Source organism: Pteronotus mesoamericanus, unplaced genomic scaffold (assembly GCF_021234165.1).
Source record: "Pteronotus mesoamericanus isolate MK-2021 breed Mesoamerican mustached bat unplaced genomic scaffold, CSHL_Meso_final contig_163, whole genome shotgun sequence".
Classification (NCBI taxonomy): domain Eukaryota; kingdom Metazoa; phylum Chordata; class Mammalia; order Chiroptera; family Mormoopidae; genus Pteronotus; species Pteronotus mesoamericanus.
In genome coordinates, this window is record NW_026555064.1 from 18,660,844 (window position 1) to 18,683,548 (window position 22,705).

Consider the following 22,705-nt stretch of genomic DNA (forward strand, 5'->3'; position numbering starts at 1 on the left):
ATGGCTTAATTATAACTTAAACCAGGAAGATGCCTTTCAACAATTCAATTGTACCTGGAACATAACAATATTCATATACCTCCTCTTCATGTTTTGATCTCCAGAATACCTTAAAAATCTGTGAACCTTTCATTTGAGAGTTCTGTGGGATAATTTAGTTTACAAGGTATGTCATTATGGGGAAGTAAATAGCCCTTTGAAAACGCAAACACACACCCCCCGGATTTCTGTAAATGAATGAGTAAGCATTAAGGATACACTGATCAACTCAAAAGCCACCCTCTGCAGGAAGAGTGACAGATGGGATGAGACATAAATTAAACACTGAATTTTAAATGCTGTCTGTTGCCTCCAGCCCCCCCAAATTTCCTCAAACTAAAAATATCCCTCAGGCATCTCGAAGAGGCTAGTCTGGCCTCTAAGACCGGCAGTCCACGGCTCCGTGGGTGAGCATGGCCGGGAGTCACGGCTGTGGAGTCCTCTCCCACGTTCCTGTGGCTGTAAATCACCGGGCTTAGAGGGAGAGTCTGAGAGGGAGAGAGGAAGCAGCAGCTAACCTCACAAACACAGCAAGGGACAGAAAGTCACGATGCCACAGCAGCACTTCCTATCGACGCAACGCAATTCTGCATTTACGATGAGATTCTGCATGGACAACTGTTATTCCAAATGATCTTCCAAACCACCCAGCGTTAAATATTAAGAGCACTGACGACATACAGTTTAAGACCAAGACCAGAACCTCGACTTTCGAGTGCAAAAAAGGACAAGCTCAACAACAAAACAGAACAAAATAGAGCTGCTTGGACAGAATATGTCGTGAGTTTCCGGTTTGGGCCTGACAGCCGGGATCCGCCTCTTGCCGGGTGAGCCTTCTCACGCGGCCTGGCCGCTGGCGGCAGAGAGGCCCCAGCAGGGCGAGCGGAGCAGCCGCGAGCGCCGCCTCGGGAGAGGCACGCACAGGCCGCGGCCCCTGTGCCGTCACCGTCCTGCGGTGGTTCGTCAGGCACGGTTCTCACAGTGCGAGGGAGACCTTACACCACCTTTTCTAGTGCTGCCGATGGTGATTTCTGAGAATCGATGTGGACACGGATGAGGCCAATTTTACAATTATAATGTACAAAGGATGGTTCTTGTTTTGATTATTACATCTGCAACATTTTATTTTCGAATTAAGCTCCAGACCCCGGCCATCCACTTAAAGGGGTATCATAAATCGAAATGCGAAGACATAGAAGCCAGTGGTTACACAGCACTGTCAAAGCCGGATTACGTAATGGCCACACTCCAAACACAGCGAGGGCCCACAGGGCATGTCACAAGGGGGTGCTGCTGCTTCTAGGCTGAAGTCACTTGGCATCACCTCATCATCCAAGGCTCCCAAGGTGTGGTAATATCTATGACTCAGTGAATTGTCCTTTCACTGCTGCACCGATTACATGATGGCCATTAAATGAACTATGAGAGTCTTAGTTCATTTGTTTACTGCTGACAAACAGCACTACAGTAAATACCGGGTTGATTAAGGCAAATCAGTGAGAACCCCTTGTCAGATATGAGCCAAAAAGGTGAGGGGACAGAATATAGTGTCGTTCGCTCAACGGTTCCACTGACAGAAAGGCAGAGCAGGGACAAAAGTTTTATCTGCTGGCCCAGAAGTACACCTGGAGGCGACCTGTAGACCAGGGAGCAGGGCTGCCCTGCTGGCACCGGAAACGGAGGACCCTGGAGAAGGGGCCCAGAGGCGCTCACTTGGGCAGAATGGAAGACAGCGATGAGGCGGGGCAGGCGGGGCCAGGGGCCAGGCATGGGTGGGCAAGCAGCTTGCTCAGAGGCTCACAGAAGAAGCCGGCAGGTGAACCTCAACATCCTCTTCTACAAAATGACATCGGTGAGCCAGACAGTCTGAGACTCCCTCTAAAAGCCACAAGCCCCCGTGCGTATCATGGTCAGGGCTGCAAGGCCAAGTGCGGGCAGGGCGTCAGGCCCGAACCATCCTGGTCCATGGGAGGGGGGGTTGCGGCTCCTCGGGGGCCTTGAGGCAGAGGGAGCAGCAACGGAAGCCCCACCTGGGAGAAGCCCGAGGGCAGACCCGCACGTCCAACTGCCTCCACCTGTCCTCCATGGGAGCGTCCGGAACACATTTGCTGCCAAACGGGGCGCAGCGACACGCAGCTCACATTCCGCCACCACACACTCTCCCAAATGCCTTCACCAGGTTCGCTGCTGTCGAAAACACGCTTCCCCTCCCACGCCCCGTGGACGTGTGGAGGAGGCCCATCAAAGGACCCAGCACGCCCAAGGAAGGCAGGCATGGGGCCCGCACGGGGGAGCAGACTGTCACCACAGCTCGCCGCCACCCCGGCCCTCACGGCAAGGGAAGGTTCTCCCAGGACAAGGAGAAAGGGCAGAAATGTGGGCCCTTTAGAGCGAAACAATGCAAGCAGACACCCAGGTGTGAGGCGAAGGTGAGCTGCAGGCACAGAGGTGGGAGAAGCTGGGTGCCGGCACCTTCCAGCTGCCCCCCAGGTCCACCTCTGTCCCCTGCCCGGTCTCCCCTTCAGTGCCTGAGCCTCACCACCACACCTCCCCACACAGAGGTCCATTTTCAAAGCGCCTCCGAAATTCCGGTCCCTCCGGTCAGCTTCTGCGGAAGAAGCTGCAGCGCCACTGAAGCCGCACTGCGTGTTAACATCCGACAAAAGCTGCCGCTGCCTTTCAGAGGGGTTTGCGTGTTAGAACCATCAGGACAGAAAGCTTTGCCACCTGAGGACTCAACCTCCCACAACAGGCTTGCGGGTGAACAGGATAAAACAGTGCGGGGAATGGGCTATCCATGGGTTTTTTCAACTTTTCAAACATGTCTGGACACCGGCGCTACAACCAATGGGAAACCGTGGCAACCACTAAGATTCCTCCACGCACGCTCTTCTGCTGTGTTTCTTCTGGGGCCTGGAGCGGTGGCTGCGAGAATGTTGTGGCACATCCACACTCAGGCTTTGCCTGTGTCTTCCCATCGGTTTCTTCTTGGTTGGGTCAACTATTGGCATGCCTGCGACATGCCAGCAAAGTAGACGGAGCTTAAATTTATGCCCATGTTGGCTACATAGGAGTGGCCTAAAGACATCATTTTTAGGTTTGTATTCTTGTCAGTCTATTGCCTAATAAAAGGCAATTTTTTAAAAATCAGCACTCTCCACACACCTGGATGTACTCTTTGCTTTTTCCGTTTATCTTTAGCTAGTTATCCGGTGGGCCGGGTTTCTCAACCTGGCACTATGACCCTGTGGGTCAGAAAATGTTGTGCTGTGCATCGCGGGATATCCAACAGCATCCCGGCCTCACCTGCAAGATGTCAGTAGGACCCTTCAGGGTGCCAGGACCAAAACTGTCTCCAAGCATTGCCAAATATTCTTTGGGGGCAAAATCATCCCCATCTGAGAACCACTGAGTTAAAATAAGATTAAAAAATGACAGCCCAGCGCAGAGTTGGGAAGGAAGGTTTAGGGCGGCTTTTAGAAGGGCTGCACCGTGGCATGCGATTCGGAAGGAGCCTCGCTCATCAGCCCCTGTCAGGTTACGCTACTGCAAGCAGGGCATCCGACACCCAAAGGAAAAGCTGATTCACAGCAACTAGTAAAGCGTCTAAGGGAAAGAAAGGAGCCAGGAGAAGCCCCGACGTGAACCTCATCTGGCGGAGACTTCTTCTGTCTCTCTAGTCAGAGAAGGGGCTCCTGTTTCATCACAAAGGTCCTGGTGCTGGACGACGTACACTGGCTAGGACATGCATGTGCCTCAGCCTCGTCTGCCGAGCCAGCCCCGCAGAAAACTGCAGAACTGGCTGCAAACACACATGTCAACAGAGAAGAGAAACAGCACTAACCCGTGCACTGGCTAACAAGCATCTTTTCAGTTTGACTGGATAATGCAAGAGGCTGATAAAGGGTTTAAATTATGGCAGGCCTGGGGAAAAAAAAAAAAAAACCACTAAAGACCTCCATCTTTTGCTCATGGGTACTTTGGAATTCGTACAGACACAACTACTATAAAAGCGCATTTCCCTGTCCTTTCTCAACCAGGTTTGGTGGCAGAGCCTCCTGCGCTTCCTCCCCTCATCCAGGGTGTGGCATTCACTAGCTTTCTGAGGCAGAGAGGTTAGCTGGCCTTTCCTTGGGTAAGCAGGTGATTACATTCGCTGCCTGAAACCCCCGAGGGAAGGAACACATAAATACGATCTTTTTTAAACATCGCTTTGTTGTTCTACTTTATATATTTACACATTCACTGGTTGTTTTTCAATGTGTCCTGGCCATAGGTCGAACAGGCGGCCTTGGTGGGACGGTGGCCTAACAAACTCAGATGCCTGGCCAGGGCTTGGAATTCACAGCTTTTTAACACAGGCGTGTTACCTGCACCTACCCATCACAGTTAAAATACCTCCTGACCCTACTTCTCTCTCTTCAAACCCCAGTGGCGGTGTCCATCGCCCGGTTCCTTCACTCTTCTTCCGCTTTGCTGTAGACCAAGCGGCTCAGGCCAGCATCCCCCGGGGAACTCTCCACACGTGCACATGATCAGGCCCCTCCAGAACTCGGCAGTCGGCGCCTGGGGAGCCGGGCCTGGTAACGAACCCTCCAGGTGGATCCCCCGCAGCCTGACCACCAATCACTTCGGCAGTGTTATTTCTGTAACCACTAACAGACGATTTTTGCAGAAAACAGAAGTGTGTGTAGACTGGCAAACGGAGTCGACTCCGCACGTTACCGAACTTCTCAAGCGCCCCTCCACCCCGAAGCAAGCCAGAGGCTATCGCTTCAGGGAGGGGCCGGCTCAAGGGCTCAAAGCTGGTCGCTGCAGATGGGGGGGGTCAAAGTCCTTCCAGTTTCCTCACTATTGAAACAGAGATCTGTCGCATCTTATTCACAGAGTCCCCCCCCCCCCTTTTTTTTTCTTTTTTTAGCTTTTGGGTAATTCGAGGACGGGGGAGAGAAATGGCTGGGGAGAGCTGCGTGCCCGCGGCCCGGGTCCTACTGGACGGGCATTTGAGGGCGCGACTGGGGAAGGTGTTCTTCTAGCAAAGAACCCCTAACCCAGCCGCGTCCCCGCGGGCCTCCCCCCGCGGGGCTGCCTGCGGCTACAAGAAGAGGTGGCAACTTGGGGCGGGGGACACGCCTCTCCTCACCGCCGGCATCCTCAACGCGACAGGTTGTCCGCGAGACCGGAGCCAGCCGCGCACCCTGCGGCTCCGCGCCCAGGGGACGGGTTTACGGGGAAACTGGCACCCGCAAAACCCGGGGGGCGCCCAACCCGACACCGCAGCGCGGGGGAGGAGGCCGCGGGCGGGGAGCCTGAAACCGCCGAGGGCCGCGCGAAAGGAAACCGCAGTCCCACTGGGTCCGAGGAAAGGGAAGATGGAGCGAGGAGGCTGGGACAGAGCGGAGGGGGCGCCCCGGAGATGGAAATAGGGGGCTGGAATGGAGAGGGGGTGACGTCGCAGGAGATGGAAATGGGGGTCTGGAATGGAGAGGGGGTGACGTCCCAGGAGACGGAGGTGGGGTGCTCCAGAACTCACTGTGTGGGTCGCTCTTCTCTCGGACCCCGTCCACTCGGCCGTCGGGGTGGATGCGCAGGAAGAAGCCCCCGTTTTTGCAGTAGAGCCTCTTGGGGTCCTTGAAGTGGCCGGGCGGGAAGGCGCCGCTGCCGCCGTCCTCCGGCAGGGCGGGCAGCGTGGTGATGCTCCCGGCGGCCATGGCCCCACCGGGGCCCTGCCGGGGTCCCCGAGCCCCTGGCGCCGCGCGAGGAGCCGCCGCCCCTCGGCCTCGGCCCCCGACTCGCTCCGAGGCGCGGCCCCGGCCCCGGCCCCGGCCCCCCAGCCTCCCGCCCGGCGGCGCTCGGCCGCGCCCGCGGGCCCCCAGCCTCGCGCCGCTCGGCCCTGCCCTCCCCGGCGGCCCCGGCGCGCGGGCGGCCGGTGTCCCGGGAGCACGGGTCTGCGCTCGGAGTCTCCGCGGCAGCCGCTCTCCGGAGGGCCCCGACCGGGTGCAGCCGCGGGAAGCGCGTCCGCCGCTCTGGCACGGCCGGGGCTCGTCGTCACCACTTCTACATCCCCGCCCCCGGCACCCACCACCCCACGCGCAGCTCCCCGCCCTCCGCGCGCGCCGCCCCCTGCCCGCGCCGCGCTTTGGGGCCGGGCGCTCGGGCCGCAGCACGCAGGCGCGCGAGGGCGGCCTGGGGCCCCAGCGTGGCCCGGGGCGGGGAGGTGCGGGCGTGGGGGTCCCCCGGCGGGTTCCCCTGAAGGCGCCCCAGCCCAGCCCCGCCCCGCGCCAAGGCACCGCGTTCAGCCTGTCTCCGCGCGGCCGAGCTGCAGTGCGCGGCCGGCCGTGACTCAGCCTTCGGAAGCTTAAACGCAGCTTGCTCGCCGTGGTCTCTCCGGGCCCGCGTTTCAGCGCCGGGAAACCGTCCACCTCCAACAAGCAGAGGGCTCACAAGTGGGGGGTGGGGCCCTGTGTCGGAGCAGGTTTTGACCATTTCGAGTCCTTCAAAGAGAAGGGCACCCAGAACACACACCGTTAAAATTGACGGCACAAGCTGAAGTCGCTTACGAAGGAAAGGAGAGAAAGAGGCCGGAGGAGGGGAGCGGGTTGTCTTCCAACCAAACTAACTTGAATGAGGCGACGTGGGGAGAAGACGACGGGCCTCAGACCCCGATCGTGCCGGACTGTGTTCCTGTCTCGACGTGTTCCCACACTGGCCCTCACCGTGGCTAAGTTGTTGGGCATTTCTTGGAGACGGTAGTTTTGTGGAAATCCCGAGCTCCGGGACTGAAGTCCGTCGCGCTTTGGTAGCCCTCGGTGGCATGGAAGAGGCGCTGCAGATTCGCAAACCGTCCGCCCGTAAAACTTGAGGCGCTGAGCGCCCACTCCGCGCAGAGCGTCGCAGCCGGTGCGGCAGGGGAGCCCCGCGAGGTGGGAGGCGCGTGGGGCCGCGGACACCGCGAACGCCGCCTGGGAGCGTCAAGGCCGGGAACGGGGTGGCGGGGGGCAAAATGAAGTGAGGTTTCAACCGAGGGCTGAGTCGGCTTGGGGGCCGGTGGGGAGTAGGGAAAGCTTCTAGGAAGAGGTGAGAATACAGAAATTCCTCTATTTAGGAACATATTTGGTGTCACAAGATCACCCACGAGTGCATTTGTTCCTAGGACTCCAAGAGGGCTTAGCTCTAGCTGCAGTTCTAGGACATTAGTTCGGAGGAAGCGTGGATTCTTCAGAGCTCGGGCGCCAGGCGTCCTCTCCGCCGGCCTGGTGTGTGTTCTCTGCCGCCTCCCCCTAAAACGGACAGGTGTGTCCTGCCCTGAAAATCCGTGGAAACAGCGCCCTTCCGGGCGATCCCTGCAGGTGATTCCCAAGGAATGCTCAGCGCTCCTGCGGCATTGAGGAAGAGAGTGAAGGCCTGCGACGCAGTCAGTAGACAAGCTGCTAAATTACGAAAATCAAGCAGGTCCAGGCGTGGGGAACGGATTCTGTTCCCGTTTTAACCGTCTGAACTTTCCGGTCCCGTGTCATCAGACCCCCAGGTAACCCTCTGAGGGCCCCCGAGGGCTAAGGAAAGAGGAAGCGACGGTCCTGCGTCCGGGCCACCTGAGCGCCATCACTCCGGTCATCGCAGCGTCGCCGCCTGGGACCAGCCCGGAGGCTCACGACGCAGGACCGATCTTCTCAAGAACGTATTTTTTTAATTTACTATAAAAACGTTTAGCTTTTCTTTCTTGTTTGGAATACTCTGGGCTTGGCCTAGTTGTGTTTGTTTTGCAAACCCCAAGACCCTTGACTAAATCTTTATCACTTATTTCTGGCCAAAGCCTCCAGACTCTTTGAGTTCATTCAACATACAACCTAGTAACTCCTCAAACAATTAAACATATAGTCACCATGTGACATAGCAGTTGCATTTCTATGTATATATACAAAAGAAATGAAAACATATGTTCACACAAAACATGTTACTGGATGTTCATGGCAGCATTATTCATAATAACCCCAAAGTGGAAACAACCCAAAGGTCTATCAACTGATGAATGAATAAACAATATGTAGTATTTATAGAATGGAATGTTTTGTCAGTAAAAAGAAATGAAGTACTGGTATATGCAACAACATGGATGAATGTTGAAACATAATGCGAAGTCAAAGAAGCCAGATAGAAAAGCCCACATATTATTGTATGAGTCCGTTTATACAAAATGTCCAAAATAGACAAGTCCACAGAGACGAAAGCCGACTAAAAGTTTCCAGGGGCTGGAAGCAGAAGGAAATGGGGAGCGACTGCTCACGGGCGTGGGTTGTTCATTTGTGTGAGAGATGAAAAAAGGCTCTGGAATTAGATAGTGATGAATCTATTGAAAAAACACTGAATTATGCTCTACGCTTTAAAATGGTAAATTTTATGGTATGTAAATTTTAATTTAGAAAACTAAAGACATGCATTCTGAAATAAAAATAAAATTTTTCTCCCATAAAGCTGAGAGCAAAAAAGAGACACCCCTAAGGGCAAGGTGACCTGGAGACTTCATGAGCTACCGGACAGCGAATAAATCATTGCAGCATCTTAGAGGGGCAGCTTAAAAGCGTGTGTATCAAGTCCTTTAATTTATGAAATTAAATATCATTGGAACCAGTGTTTTTGGAGCAAGAAATTCACTCTAAAGGGGGAAAAACACACAGACGGATACATTTAACAACCTTGGTGTCCATTACAACACTGATTGTAATGAAGAAAAAATGAGAGAGAATGTGAGTAGTTAAAGGTGAACAAATCAATCTGAACAAACCATGTTCTGTTCCTGCAGACCAATGTGCTCCACGGAGCCATAGAGGCCGTTTTGTAGGAAGGTGCGTAGCGTGGAGAGCTGCTTGCAGGGCGTTGTTAACTGAAAGAAGTGGTTGACAGAACTAGAGGAGTATCTTATTGGTCATATACATTCCCAAACACATCTTAGAATGACATAGAGTAAAATGGTAATAGTGATTGCTTTGGGTGGTCAAACTATTTTATAAAAATAGCCTCTGGCTATTCACTATAACATCAAACATCTAATATTATATCTTGCCTATTTGTTTCCTTATTTATTACCAGTCCCGTCCCTCCAACAGAATACAAGAGGTCCCTCACAGGAGGGGCCGGTTTGCCCCAAACACCGCAGGATCCTTGGGCCTAGTGGTACTAACCAGGGTCCGAATAATTATTTTTTTTAATGAGTGCATACATTAATTTCATTATAAAAAGTTGTTTTTGAAAGCCACATTCTTCATCTACACTATGATCAAGGATCCTGGCACTCCAGATGTGAACTGTCCTTCTAATGAAACCACACCTAACCCATTTCCTTGTGAAATCCCGCTAAAATGCACACGTGACTGTCTTCTCAGACCTCGCACATCAGGAACAGCCTTGTCAGCCCTCCCGTCGTCATGATGCTGACCCTGGCCAGTGGCGCAGGGGGACAGCCACCGCCAACGTTGTGTCCACCGGTGGCGGGTGAAAGTGAGCATGTTTGCCTTCCATCCTCAGGTAGCAGATTCTGGCCTCTCCAGAAAACAGTTCTGTGCTTTAGGTTGATTTTGTGTCCTGGGTTTTAAAAAAACAAATAAACAACAAACACAAAAAATTCCTGAATAGCCAAGGTGTGATTAGGTTACATTTGGCAGTTCTATTTTTAAACATTGTATCATCCTAACCAGATAGGCGGGCTCCAGTCCTTGGCCGTAATCAGGCGTCCGTGGGACTGGACTGATCAAGAGACTCAGCTCCTCACGCCCCCCTTGATTTTGATCAACCACTAAGATCAACCACTAAGCTCAGAAAAATCAAAACCTCATGATATGTTCCATTCCTCGGCTATCTTTGGGGCTTCTCTGAGAACCAGCAGACAACTGCAAAGATTTGTCCTTGTACCTTTTCAAGGGAGGGGTGCTAGAAATTATTATATTTATTCTGACATTCTCTCTCTTTTTTTTAAATGAACTCAAAGCTATAGGAAGAATTGCATGGGAAGAGCTATGAATCAAAGAAGGAGCTCAGCTTCCCACATATCAGTTCCATTCAAATGCATTGTTATTAATAAGACACACGTTACAAAAACGGCCCTTCACAGAAGGTCCTGTTACTCCTTAGAATCTTCATAATCTGCACAGATTACAGACATTCTAATCTTGGTGTCTAGCTGTTCTTCTTTCACATTAGTTTAAAGGGACGTCCTGACTCAATTCAGAGCACTTTTTTTTTTTTTTTGAACCTGTAAAAACGAGGGGGAAAAAACTGTCATCTTAAAGCAACCTCGCAAGATGTGGGAACCTGGATGTACCTTTGGACCAGGCTTGGTTTCCCCTTGGTTTGGGGAAAGCTGTAAGGACGAAGCCTGCAATGACACAAATTTAATGCAAAGACCCACCGCCAGTGCTGCCCTTGCGCACGACAAAGTCATGAGAGGAGTGACACATTGGGAAAGTATGCCACATCTGTGACGTCAGCGTGACTCTTCCAAATATAGAAGAGACCTTAAGTGTCAGTGAGTAAAGATCCATGGACAAAGGAATAAGAACAAGTAGTTCATAGAGAAGGAAATACAAATAATATATAGATAAATACATAATATTTAAATGAAGCAATCTTTTAACACATATAAATATGAAATGTGAGTAAAAAATGCAAATGAAACCTAGCATGAGATACACTGTTCTACCTCTCGAACGCCGCAGTCAGAAAGCTTAGGACACAGCGCTGGAGCACAGGAGGACCCGGCCCTCGCTCCCGCCGGCGGGGGTCCGGCTGGCAGTAGCAAGCAATATGCAATAGGCGCACCTTCCAATCCGGTGACTTCTTTTCTAGGCGTTCATCCTATAGCCACACTCACACGTGGGCACCGAAATGTAGGAACGCAGGCACTTGAGCTTTGCGTGTGGTTGCGGAGTTTGAAAAGAAGCAATTAAAATGGTCATCAGTAGAGGCTAATAAAGGCAATTCTAGTAGTCATTCATTTCATGTGTGTTTTTGAAAGTCTATCAATGCGAGATGTATTTCTACAGTGAACTATTGCAGTTTTTAAAAAAATGAAGTCAATCTACATACATAGCTATGGAATGATGATGTCCTCATCTTTCATCAACTTGTTTTTCCCTCCATATGTGTTGTAGCAAATGTTCCATCTTAGTTAAGCAGGAGCAACCTTGTTCAGCTGCTACAGAGAATTCCACAGTAACGCGTCCATGCCACTCGCGCATTGCCTGGCAGAGGGGCGTGCTGGCCCAACACAGGTCCCTGCTGTTAGACACAGTGCCTTGGCAACCACCCTTGTCCGGGCCCCCACGGGCCCGTTTTTAAGTTTTTCTCGACAGTTGTAACTAGCCATGGGTTTTTGGGGTCCCTGCCTTTTCAGTTCTTAGAGACTGAAAGGCCAACAGAGAGAGAGTCTGTAGGAGAGGATGCTCTACGTGGAGACAGAAGAGAAAGGGTCACTCTCACTTCCTGCTCCAGCGCCCGTCCAAATTCGCCTCCGGAGTGACGGAGCTGGACGCCAGGCCCGCCGCAAGCGCTCAGGCCTTCGGAGAGGCGCTGCGCCTGCCACAATTTTAGCGACATCAAGCTGAGAATTCTAGTTAGTAGCGGAGATAATAAGATGGAAGTCAAAAAGTCTTCCTACAAGTTAGAAAGGAATAACATGAAATTAGTAATAATGTAGATAGATACAGGTGAGGTTCTACATCAAAGTACGAGAAAAAGAACGAATTGGACAAGTATAGCATGGTGAAATCTGGCTTGGAAAAAGGTCACATAAAAGAAGATCACACGGCAGTTAAGTAGCCAGGCCTGCCTCCCTACGGAGACCACGCCCGCCAGTACACTGGGCAACAGCGACAGCAGAGCCTAGTGGAAACCGAGAGCGCAGACCCCTACGGGGCAAGCCAGCAGACCAGGCCTTCACTGTCGTGCCCAGAGGCTGGGAGGCCACAGCTCCTCTGACCTTTAACCAAGTCACACCGGAACACACACATCTCAAGGGGACGTTTCAAGACAGGGCAACGTGATTGCCATCGTCCTGTGCTATGATCGTCACACAAACTCACACGCGTCGTCCGGTTCTTCCAGTCAAAAGCTGGGGGGGGGGGGGGGGGTGCCATGGCAGAGAGTGAGAGCGGCTCTATTCCTTAGCTCTCCAGGTAGAGCATCCGCTACTACGGACTCTCCCTCTGTTGGCCTTTCTGGGTACAGGAGAAGGACCACCGTCGAGTTCTTCCACCTCCACAGCTCTGACACTTTTTATCCTTCCTGGGAAATATTCTGTTTTCCCAGAAGTGTTCCTAAACATCGGTAACTTTGCCCTGACCATATATGGTCAGAGAAGCAACGCGGACCAGATTTACAACTATTATAAACTCCACCCCAGGCCCACAGGCGGATGATAGCCCATGTTTGTGTTCAGAGGAGAGGACTGAGTATTTTTTTCTTTCATCACGGAAAGAGCATCCGCTCTGCCTGTAGCCCCAGCTCACTGTGCTCTCAGCCAAAACTATGATTTCGCAACTCCCCAGCCAGTGACCTCAAGCCTGACTCTCCGCAACCATCTCCTGGGACGAAAAAAGGTCATCGGAACACCTCAGGTGCTAGTCACTAGGAGGACACAAAATTTCATCTGAAATTGGCGTTCTTAACGTTCAGGTCTCCCCACAGAAGTAATAGAAAGAATGAGTAATGGCTTAAAAAAAAAAAAAAGCTGGAACAGGAGTTGACTGGACTTGAACATTTCAAATGTTTTTTCCAATGTTTCTTCTACAATAGGAAAATGCATTTCATTAATTTAAACTCTCCAAAACACTGTGTTGTCTGAAAAGCTAATATTATTATTAGTTTTTACAACGATACAAAGATTAGCACAACGAAGAAAATATTATTGTAATATCCCCAGCTAGCAATTATCATCGGCGACATTTTGCTAGGACGGTAGTTCCCCTTCTCTGCGGGGGACGTCTTCCAAGGCCCCCGGTCGGTGGCTGTGCCCGCGGATAGCGCCAGCCCCTTCACACCCTGTGTTTTCTCCTATACTCGCACATGTGTACACGCTTATCATAATATTTAATTTATAAATTAGGCACAGTAGAGATTAACATTAAGACCTAATAATAAAATAGAATAATTATAACAATATACTGCAATAAAAGTTACGTAAACGTGGCCTCTTCCTCTCTCTGATAACCAGTGCCGTAACCCGGATGGCTGCTGAGAAAGCAAAAGGGAGGTCGCATAGGCAGGGCGGCGGGCGACAGGGGACCAGGGCACAGTTCATGTCCTGGGCAAGGTGGTATGAGATTTCATGACGCTCTTCAGAAAGGCGCGCCGTTTTTAATTTATAAGTTGCTTATTTCTGGAATTTTCCATTTAATATTTTCAGACTGCAGCTGACCATGTGTAACTGAAACTGTAGAAAGGGAAACTGTGGGTAAGGAGGGACTAGCGTATAATCTGCACAAATAGGTAAGATTTGAGACATAGAGACAGTTTTTTATGTATTTGTTTGCTTTACAAAATTGGGTCATACTGAAAACACATCTGTAACATTATTTTCCATTTACCTGTGTATTATGGATATTTCTATGTTATTAAGTATTTTTCGATATAACTTGATTCTTAATGCCATCATATCTTCCTGCTGCATGGATATACCATAATTTATTTAATCCATTGTCTGTAGACATTTAGGTAGTTCTTACTGTTTAAATGATCTTACTGCATAATTTTGATTACTCTCTTAGGATTAACTCCTTGTTTTTATTTCCTTTTGATTTCCCTTTTGCAGGACACATTGCACTTGTAGTTACTTTTGTAATGTCTATGAACCAATAGAACATAATTTCCAGCCCTTCATAGCAAAGACACCCAATAATACTTTTAATGAAATAAATGAATGTTTTAAGACTTTGGGGAATATTCTATCAAGTTGGCTTGAAGAAGTTGTGCCAATTTCTATTTTTTTTCCCAAAAGCATAGTGAACATCTCTTTCATCTTCCCTTTTCCTTTAGCTATTGTCTTAAATACAACATTTGCACAACTTGACATGCAAAAAAATGGCAGTTTGCTATTGGTTTAATTTGGATTTTTAAAGTTATTGTTGAAAGTGAACAGTTTTCCCTGTGTTTATTGGGCTTATTGCCTGTTCTGTGGTTCGCTGGGCTCAGGTGTGGAAAGTGCTAAGGAACCGTCATTTCAGTGTTATCTGGAAAGTGCTGGAAACAGCAACGTCCAAAGCGACGCTCTCAGCTGTCAGGTGCCAGGTTCCTAGGCAGTAACTTTAGACGCTAAGCAACCAGGGTTCTGACTTCGAGTCTGGAAGGGAAGGCGCCTCGCCTCTGCACGAGGGCGAGCCACAGGCGCCCCGCGAGCTGGGTATCTGGGGGATAGAAAGGAAGTCCTGGTCAGGTGCACCTGCTTTGTCGTTGTTCTTTTCTACTCCTCATTCTCCATATGGAAGAGGCATGTACCAGACTCTACGCTGACTGTTTTTCTTGGTCAATTATTTTCAGCGCTTAACTTTATTTTTCTTACTACTGTGTTTGTTTCCCCTCAGGTTTCCTATTCATTTCTCCCCCCTCCCCATTTCCTGATCTACTTAGACTAAACCCCAGCATGTAATCCTGTCCACCTCACTGCTATTAATGCTCTTTTTTATTTTTTTTAAAGATTTTATGTATTTACTTTCAGAGAGATGGGGGGGGAGGGGAGAAAGAGAGGGAAACATTGACCAGTTGCTCCTCGCAGGTGCCCCGACGGGGCCTGAACCAGCAACGCAGGCATGAGCTCTGACCAGGAACTGAACTGGCGACCTTTCGCTTTGCCAGACAACGCCCCACCGAGACACCTCAGCCAGGCTTATTACCCTTAATGACGTCAGCGTGAGGCTGCAAAAGCACCAAACTTTTGAGAGGAGTTAGTCATGCAATTTGTGTGGCCCCGTCTTCACTTACCCAACAAATTTTAAAAAGACCTGAACTACATCACTCATACCAAGTAAAATGATACATATTCCTTTATTCTTTGCAGTTGATGAGGACCCATAACCCACTCCAGACCTGTGAGTCCCAGGCTGCGGCTTCTGCGGGGTGGCGGCGGCCAGCGCGCGGGCCGGCTCACGCAGAGGACTGCCCAGGACGTTCTTGTGTGGTGGCAACACCTTCGAAGAGGAAGCGCAAGATGACCTCTCAGGTGCAGGGGTGCTTTCAACACCACTGCCCACATGTACAAGGAAGTGGGGAATACCAGCAATTTGTGATGCTGAAACTGAACTCATGGAAGAGCCACAGAAAAGGGAAAGCCTGTGTGTGCAAGGCATTGGCATTGTATAGTCCAGGCCGGTGGTCCTGCCCAGGGTGTGTCGATAAGGCCTGTGGTTGCCCACGTAAGGACACCCTGGGTTCCCTCCAGAAATGCTACCTATCGCCTTAATCCAGTAGTTCTTTCAACTTCTGAGACCACTTCGCACCTCTCCATTTTTTTTCCAACTTCCAACAAAGCCCCACTCTTTGGTGACTCCTCGCCTTGCTGCTTATTTCACTGACTATAACGGAATCAATCAAAATAGAATTCCCCCACTTCCCACCATCAAACGGCCACCCTACTGCACTGGCGCCGTGGGCTCCGCTGGCCGCCGCCCCGCCCCTGCCCAGCTCCCCCGAGGTAAGCGCCAGGCACACTTCCTCGCCGTGGGTGAAGGGCCGTCCTCCAGCACCACTTCTCCCGGTTTCTAACAGTTCACGACCATCAGCGTAAAAATATGTAGCTGCTTCCTCTCGTCAAAAGAGCTGCTCCCTTTTCTGGCCCCACACCCCTCTCCCAATCCGGCCGTCTCTGCTTCCCTGCACAGCAAAATTCCTCAAGCGTTGTCTAATAGTTCGGTCTCTTCCACTTCCACCCTTTTGTTCCTCTGTTTGAAGCCTTTGTGTTCATCCAGTGCTTGAGCAACTGTATGACAACAAAAGTAATTAATACAAAAAAGGCTTCACCCACATTCCACGAGCCTAAGACAGCGATGACCGCTGTCTGATTTGTGCTCCTGCTTATATTTGCTCATTGGCTGATGTCCTTTTCTGACCTGTTGCATTCGCAGGCTAGGAATATTTTTATATTCTACTTGTGGTTAACATGATCATTTCCTATCTTTCTACATTATTTACAGAATTCACATTTTAAAATTAAATCTTACCAATGGGATATGTGCACAATTCATCTCACTATCCACTATTTTGGGCCATTCCGATGGTCTTTTACCATTGTTACAATACTGCTGCCCACGTAACTTACCAATAACCTATCTGTGAGTTGCATGCATATTGCAGAGGCGTTTGTTTAAAATGTGGTGTAACTACCCCAGAAGTCGTGGTTAGTGTTCTTCCACAGAACTCCCTCCTTGTCTGTGGTTTCGCGTTTGGTGGTTGCAGTTACCCACTGTACAGCGCAGTATGCAATATGAAGCGGAAGATTCCAGAAATTATTCTTAAGTTTTAAATTTTACGCCTGCCATTCTGAGTAGTGTGATGAAATCTCGCATCTTCCAGATTGCTCATTGCAACGCTTTTCTCCTCCTTCCACTGAAATGAAATCTTTAAACATGTACCTACCCAGGCCCCCCCGTTGCCCAAAGCTTGAGTTGGGGTGGGATAATTGCGGGAGTTCAGTCCCAGACCATGGCCACGCTCTCCCTTGCAGAATCTCCTGTTTCAAAATTCTTAGCAGACCACAGGCCCCGTTAACTCTCATCATCCACTTCGATTCAATTGTAAGTATTATAAGCGTCATTGTTCATCAATGTTTCTTGAACGTTTCATCTTCCCTATCTTGAGATTTGATTTTCATTTGATTGGAGAATTTTGTTGAGACGTATATGAATAGGATATTTTCAGAGCCCTTATTTTATTTTTTATTTTTTTCCTTATTACTAAAGCAAGGCAATACTGACAAATGCATGGGAGAAAAAAGGTTTTTCTCTACCCGCTCAGGTTCTACACCCGGGGGGCCTTTGAATTAAACTGACAAAAGAAAGATTAACAGGAGAAAAACTTTGTTTCTTTATTGATGTCAATATTTTTATGCGTGAAGAGATTTCACAGAAAAGAGGCGAAAACCCAAAGAGGGGATCATGTGCCATTTTCACCAAGGGTGATACACTGTGGGGAAGCGACTAGACAGAGGAAAAGGGGGCTTGGCTCCCACCGGGGTAAGTTGTGAGGTGCCCAGGAAGTGTACGGGACAGGAGACTTCCTCAGTCGAGGCGGTTATGCGGAGGGGAATCTTAGCTCTCCTCTTCCTGCAGAAAGGACGCTCTACAGACGGAAATCTATTCCAGCTTTACAAGGAGAGATCTATGCCCTGCACTCAGGCAGCAGGCAGGTGAGCAGGCAGCGCCCCTTGTATCAGCTGCGTCTCGGTGGCCCTCAGCTTGAAGTAATCGTATTCCCGAGGGGCGTGTTTGGGGTGGTACAAAGCAGGACACGGGGCCTTCATGGCTGGGGCCAGCTGCCTGGGCCTGTGAGCTGTGCAGTCACACAGAGACCTGCCTGCACGAGGACCGCGGGCTTGGCACAGTGCTCTGCTGCCACTGTCTTGAAATGCTTAAGGTTTGAGCAAGTGCAGGGGAGGAAAAATATTTTCCCTCCACCCTTCTGAGCTCTTGAGGCCGTCTGTGATAAAGGGCATTTTAAAAGGAAAAAACAAACCAAAGTTTATTGAAATGTACACCTCGTGTATACATGGAGTTCCCGAGGAACACTGAGTAACCCCTCGGATGGTCCAAGCCTCCACTTAAATACCATCTTCAGCTAAAAACAAAAGAAGGATGTTGGGGCAAGGCCAGTTATGGACGGCGACGAGGAAAAGCGAGGTCAGGAGGGCGAGGTCTGTCACGCAGCTTGTGCTTTCTCTCACGACGGGACTGTCCTGTGACTCCGCCGTCCGTCTCACCCTGGAACTGGGAGGGAGGCCTTACGAAGGGAGACTCCCTCTACAAAGGCAAGTCCCTCACCGCAGGCGACGTCCGCCCTGTTTCAGGGCCTCTCTGTGTCTCTCATCCCTCTAAAGAATCGGCTCAGGACCCCCCTATGCCGGGAGGCTTCCTTGGGGCGGGCGCATCCTGGTACGCTGTACAAGAGCCCCTGCTTTTTCATGTTGCATTCATACGCCTTTTTGAAAAGTGTATAACATATTTTTATAGATTTTAAAGTGAAATCATATTGTGCACATTTTACCTGCCTTTTTTCAGCTGAAAAGTGTTTGTATATCAATATGGATATTGTCAGCATCATGTTTAATGGCTGTATAATATCCCATTATATAGAGTCACCATTCACTTAACTAATTACTTATTATTGGGCATATAGATTATTTCTAGCTCTTCAATATTACATGAGCCAGGAATTTGGGTTAATAGACTTGGGTTAAAATCCTCCCTCTATCCTTTACTAGCTGTGTCACCTTAAAACAAATTCGCTTATCTGAGTCTCAATTTGCTCATCTATAAAATGGGGGAACTACTAGAATCTCATAGTTTTTTTTAAAGTATCAAATGAAGTGCTACTTACAAACCACTTAGTACCTTGTACATAGTCTTTGCTTAATTTTTGAAAATTAGTTAATTTTTCCTCAGCTTCCTCTGTTGTGAAATGGGAATACTATAGTATTCATCTCATGCATTTCTTATGAGAATTAAATGAATTATTATACACGAAGTACATTTAATCAGTGAAAGGACAAAGCCAGGCCCATTTGCTATCATGGCACCACAGCGGGCCTATGACCTTGTTAAACGCGGCTGCCACTTTACCCTTCTGAGCTTGTCCCCAGGACTGGAAGTGACTGGAAGCAAGAACAGAACCAGCCGCTCCCAACAGCCGCCGGCGGGAGAGAACGCTGGGATACACCCCCGCCCCCCGCCCTTTGACATCCAGATACAGTCCAACAAAAGCTCCAGGGCACCCCCCCCCCCGGGGCTGGTGCCTCTCACCACACCACGCCCCCTCCTCTCTTGGGGAACGAATAAAACCTTAATTCTCCACACTTTCTTCTCTTGTGAATTCTTCCGCAGCCCGCGGCACCGCCCACCGTCACAATCAGCACTCAGTAAACGTGAGCAACATGATAATCAACCACAAACCAATTCAGAGCTGCCTGACTGACAATGAATTATCAGTTAAAAGACCAAAAATTGAAAGACGAAATCTGAGTAATTATTTATAAAAATACAGAAATGCTTAAAAGTGGTTTGTGGGGGGATTTTTGGCAAATATTTTTTTGACCCAGATATCTGAAGCCAGGAGTTAGGAACTCTGTGGCCAGCCTTGGTTTGCTCTGGCCAGCTCCTGGGGCTCACCGGACCGCTGCGCTTTTATTTAAATCACTGAGCTCATTCGCTAATGTGCTATTAATTCTGGTTTTTAAACCAGAATCATATTCCCTCTTCAGCTGTGTTTCCTCGAACGAAGAAAAACAATACTTTCCTTTTTTTTACAGGTCCCACGTTACTGGGTTTATTTAGCTGCCAGATATATTTTGAACTAAGTTCTTATGTCTTTTCAATTCTGTGCTCCTCGCCGGCCTTTGGGGCCCAGGGCCCGCGTTCATCACTGCCTGTTTTAAATGCCTTGGACAAACTGAAAGCGGTTTCTCCTCTCATTCTTTCCCAGCCCATTCTCTTTCCTTGGGTCCAGATCCTGCCAGCCCGGACGTGCCCGCTCAGGCCAGGCCGAGCCGAGCGAGCCAGGGAGTCCCCCGCCGAGCTCGAACCAAAACTCGGGAACTCGGAACGCGCACCCCGATGTCTTCCCACGCTGGCTTCCTGTCCATCTCCCTGGCAGGGCCCCCTCCGGCAAGCTCCGGCCCCCCAGTGCCTCCGGCCCTCAGTGCCACCGAGGCTATGGGCCACTGTGCTCTGTCTTCTGGAAACTCCCCTGTTTCGGAGGCTCTGGTATTTAGCTGGAGACATCCATGGCCTCCGGGAGGGTTGTTAACGCAGAAACACAAAAACAAAGAAAGAACTATTGTTTAGCTTTCGTGTTTCAAAAATAGATCTTTCAAACCCACACCGGAAACAATAGTAAGGGAAGAAAAAAAAAATCAGGGCTTTGTGAGAGAGAAAAGGTTTTCCTTTTAGCTCCAAAAACTTAGTTCTAAGTATCAATAGAAAAATGCCTCAAATGAAGTTTAATAGGAAGGATACCTTGTAAAAGGTAAAGTAAGCAGGCGAGGCCAGGCCTGGCCAACCTGGGAAGCGTGAATGGAGGGCAAGAGCCCCTCAGAGGAAGGGGCAGGCCCGGCCCTGCCTCCTTCTGGGTTGACACCCTGGGGGCAGCTGAAGAGAATCTACTGGAAAGTTTTCTGAACGCCAAGACCGGGGCGTCTCCTGTCTTAGGACGCAGCTCTGGGTGGGGATCAGCCTCGCAGACCCACCCAGAGCCTGGCGCTGCCCTGCCCCTTGTCCCCCCCACAACAGACAGGGCAAGTACGCCTCAGGCCCTGGGTCGAGGTTGGGTGTGGGGGTCAAGGAAAGAGACTGGGGTGAGGAGGTGCCCTGGCTGCATGTGGGGATCAGATGAGGATCAGCTGCGTCTCAGGTGATGGGACAACACATCCGTGGGATGCCTGTGTGGTTAACAGCAGACACAGGGAGACCCTGGGTGACCCAGGGGGCCAGGACCAGCTACCCCGCCGCGCACCTGGGAGCTCTCTCTCGTGGGCACCTTGGTCCCAGCTGGCCACTCTGTTTGACCCGCACGCCATCCTGGGGGGCGGGGGCCGTGCTAGCCGTCGATGGCTCCTAGAGAACTGTCCTCATCAGGAACAGCTCAGACCCACCTCGCCCAGCCTGGAGCCAAAACTTGGCACAGGGGCCAGCCTAGCCTGTTGCCCCAGGGCCTCAGCTCTGTGATGCCCTCCACTCCCCGGGCTCCGCAGTCCAGGCTGGATTGCAGCAGGAAGCCCCCAGGGAGCCGCACTGTCCTGGGCGGAAGGGAGGCTTTTTCTGGGGCGGCTTCCCCTCCTTCTCGGCCTCTGCTCGGCCTCTGCTCGCCCTCCCGGCCGGCCAGTGCTGGGCGCTCCTTCCAGGGCCGCTGCAGGCGGCCCCTTGTGGTGGAGCGAGGCCCAGCCTGTGGCCCGCTCTCCGTGCTGTGGGTTTCCAGGCTGCCAACGCCTCACCATCCCGCACAGCCCACACTTAAGACGCACTTTCCTCACAAGACTTCTCTGGTGTCCCGGAGCAAAATGACAACTCAGGGACGCCTTGACAGTCGGATGCCTCGTTCAGGGTGTTTATTCGACTCCATCCCGTGCTCCAGCTGTTTGTGGGCGTCCCTTAGCCCTTCCACTGGCCTGCAAGTTCCCGCCGGGCCTGTTCTCGCTCTGCAAGCCCCGACGTCGGGAGCTACGACCGATCGAGCACTCAGAACACATTTGTCGAGGATAATTGAATCAAGAAGTAGTAGACTGGGCACAAAGAAATTGAGTGTGTGTGTGTGTGTGTGAGTTTGTGTGTAGAGCGAAAAAAAGAGACAATGAGGGAGAAGGACGCAGTTGAAGCCCCGAATGAACGCCCGCCCCACAGATGCGTTCAAGGTGCCAGCGCGGCCTTGCACTGCTCTGCTTGTCACCATGACAAAGCTGATGAGTGCTGTTTAATTTTAGTTCATATTCTATTTAATTTTTGTCCAAGTTTCTATGTGTTTTATTTTTATTAAGTGTCACAACTTTATAGTTCAATTTTAACTTTAAAAAATAATTGAAAGCATGCCTTTTTGGCTTATTACATAAGGTTCTTAACAATGTAAGTATAGTAAAGGCAAATTGTGCTCTTAGTCAAAGACAATAAAAAGTTTCAAACCAAGTGTTTTCTATTAGCTTAACAGATTGCAAAGAGTGTAATCCTGCAAGTGCTGCCCGAAAATGCAGGGGTTTTATATAACATTTGCATTACTTACTTTTGCAAAAAATTGTTCCATTTCTCTTCGGTAACATAGTTCAGGATATGCCAATCCTTTAAATGAAAATTAAAAGAAGTAAGCACTAATATTCTGGGAAAACTTTAATATTATTAAAAATAATTGTCCACAAAATTTAAATTTTTTTCTTAAAATGTTTAAGGAAATATTTAAAATAAGTAAATAGTATGTAGCTTTCCTTTTTATTCAAATTTTAACGGTGACATTCAAGAGGAGAAAAACGTTTGCGTCACAAAAGTTTCAGGCGGGTCCTTGAGGGTTAGACAGGAATCTGACTCTCAGCACGGACACCGCCTGCGGGAAAACTTGCGCTCGGTGGGCTTCCACCTGGGAGTCGCCTCGTTCCCGCGCCCCAGGCAGGTGGGCAGGTACCGGGCAGAGGCCGCAGGCAGCCTGGGTCACGGACTCCCAGGCCCGTCTCAGGGATGCTGCGTCCAGGTCGGAGGCACAGCGCGCTAAGGAGAAAGAGCGGATAGAACGACTCGGAGCCGCGAGGCCATGTCCCCGTGGCGGGGGGCAGAACTCTCCCCGCCGCCTCAGGGCCCCCAGCTGGGCCCGAGGGTTAAATTGACATAGAACAGGCTAAGGAGGAACGCGCGGAGACCGTCGGGCGCCCGGGAAGCCTCCGCAGGGGAACGAGGACCCAAAGAGGCGGCCGGGCCCAGCTGTTTGTGGACCGGGCCGA

At 50.5% G+C, this 22,705-nt stretch overlaps 1 protein-coding gene across 1 annotated transcript in view; it reads right to left on the reverse strand.

The window, feature by feature from the left end:
• Positions 1 to 6,525, reverse strand: part of FGF2 (fibroblast growth factor 2) — a 42,923-nt gene extending 36,398 nt beyond the window's left edge. The window contains 3 exon segments of the mRNA XM_054562084.1: positions 5,573 to 6,073; positions 6,076 to 6,225; positions 6,330 to 6,525. Coding sequence (XP_054418059.1) covers positions 5,573 to 6,073; positions 6,076 to 6,225; positions 6,330 to 6,525 — 847 coding nt within the window.
• Between the last annotated feature and the right edge of the window lie 16,180 nt (positions 6,526 to 22,705).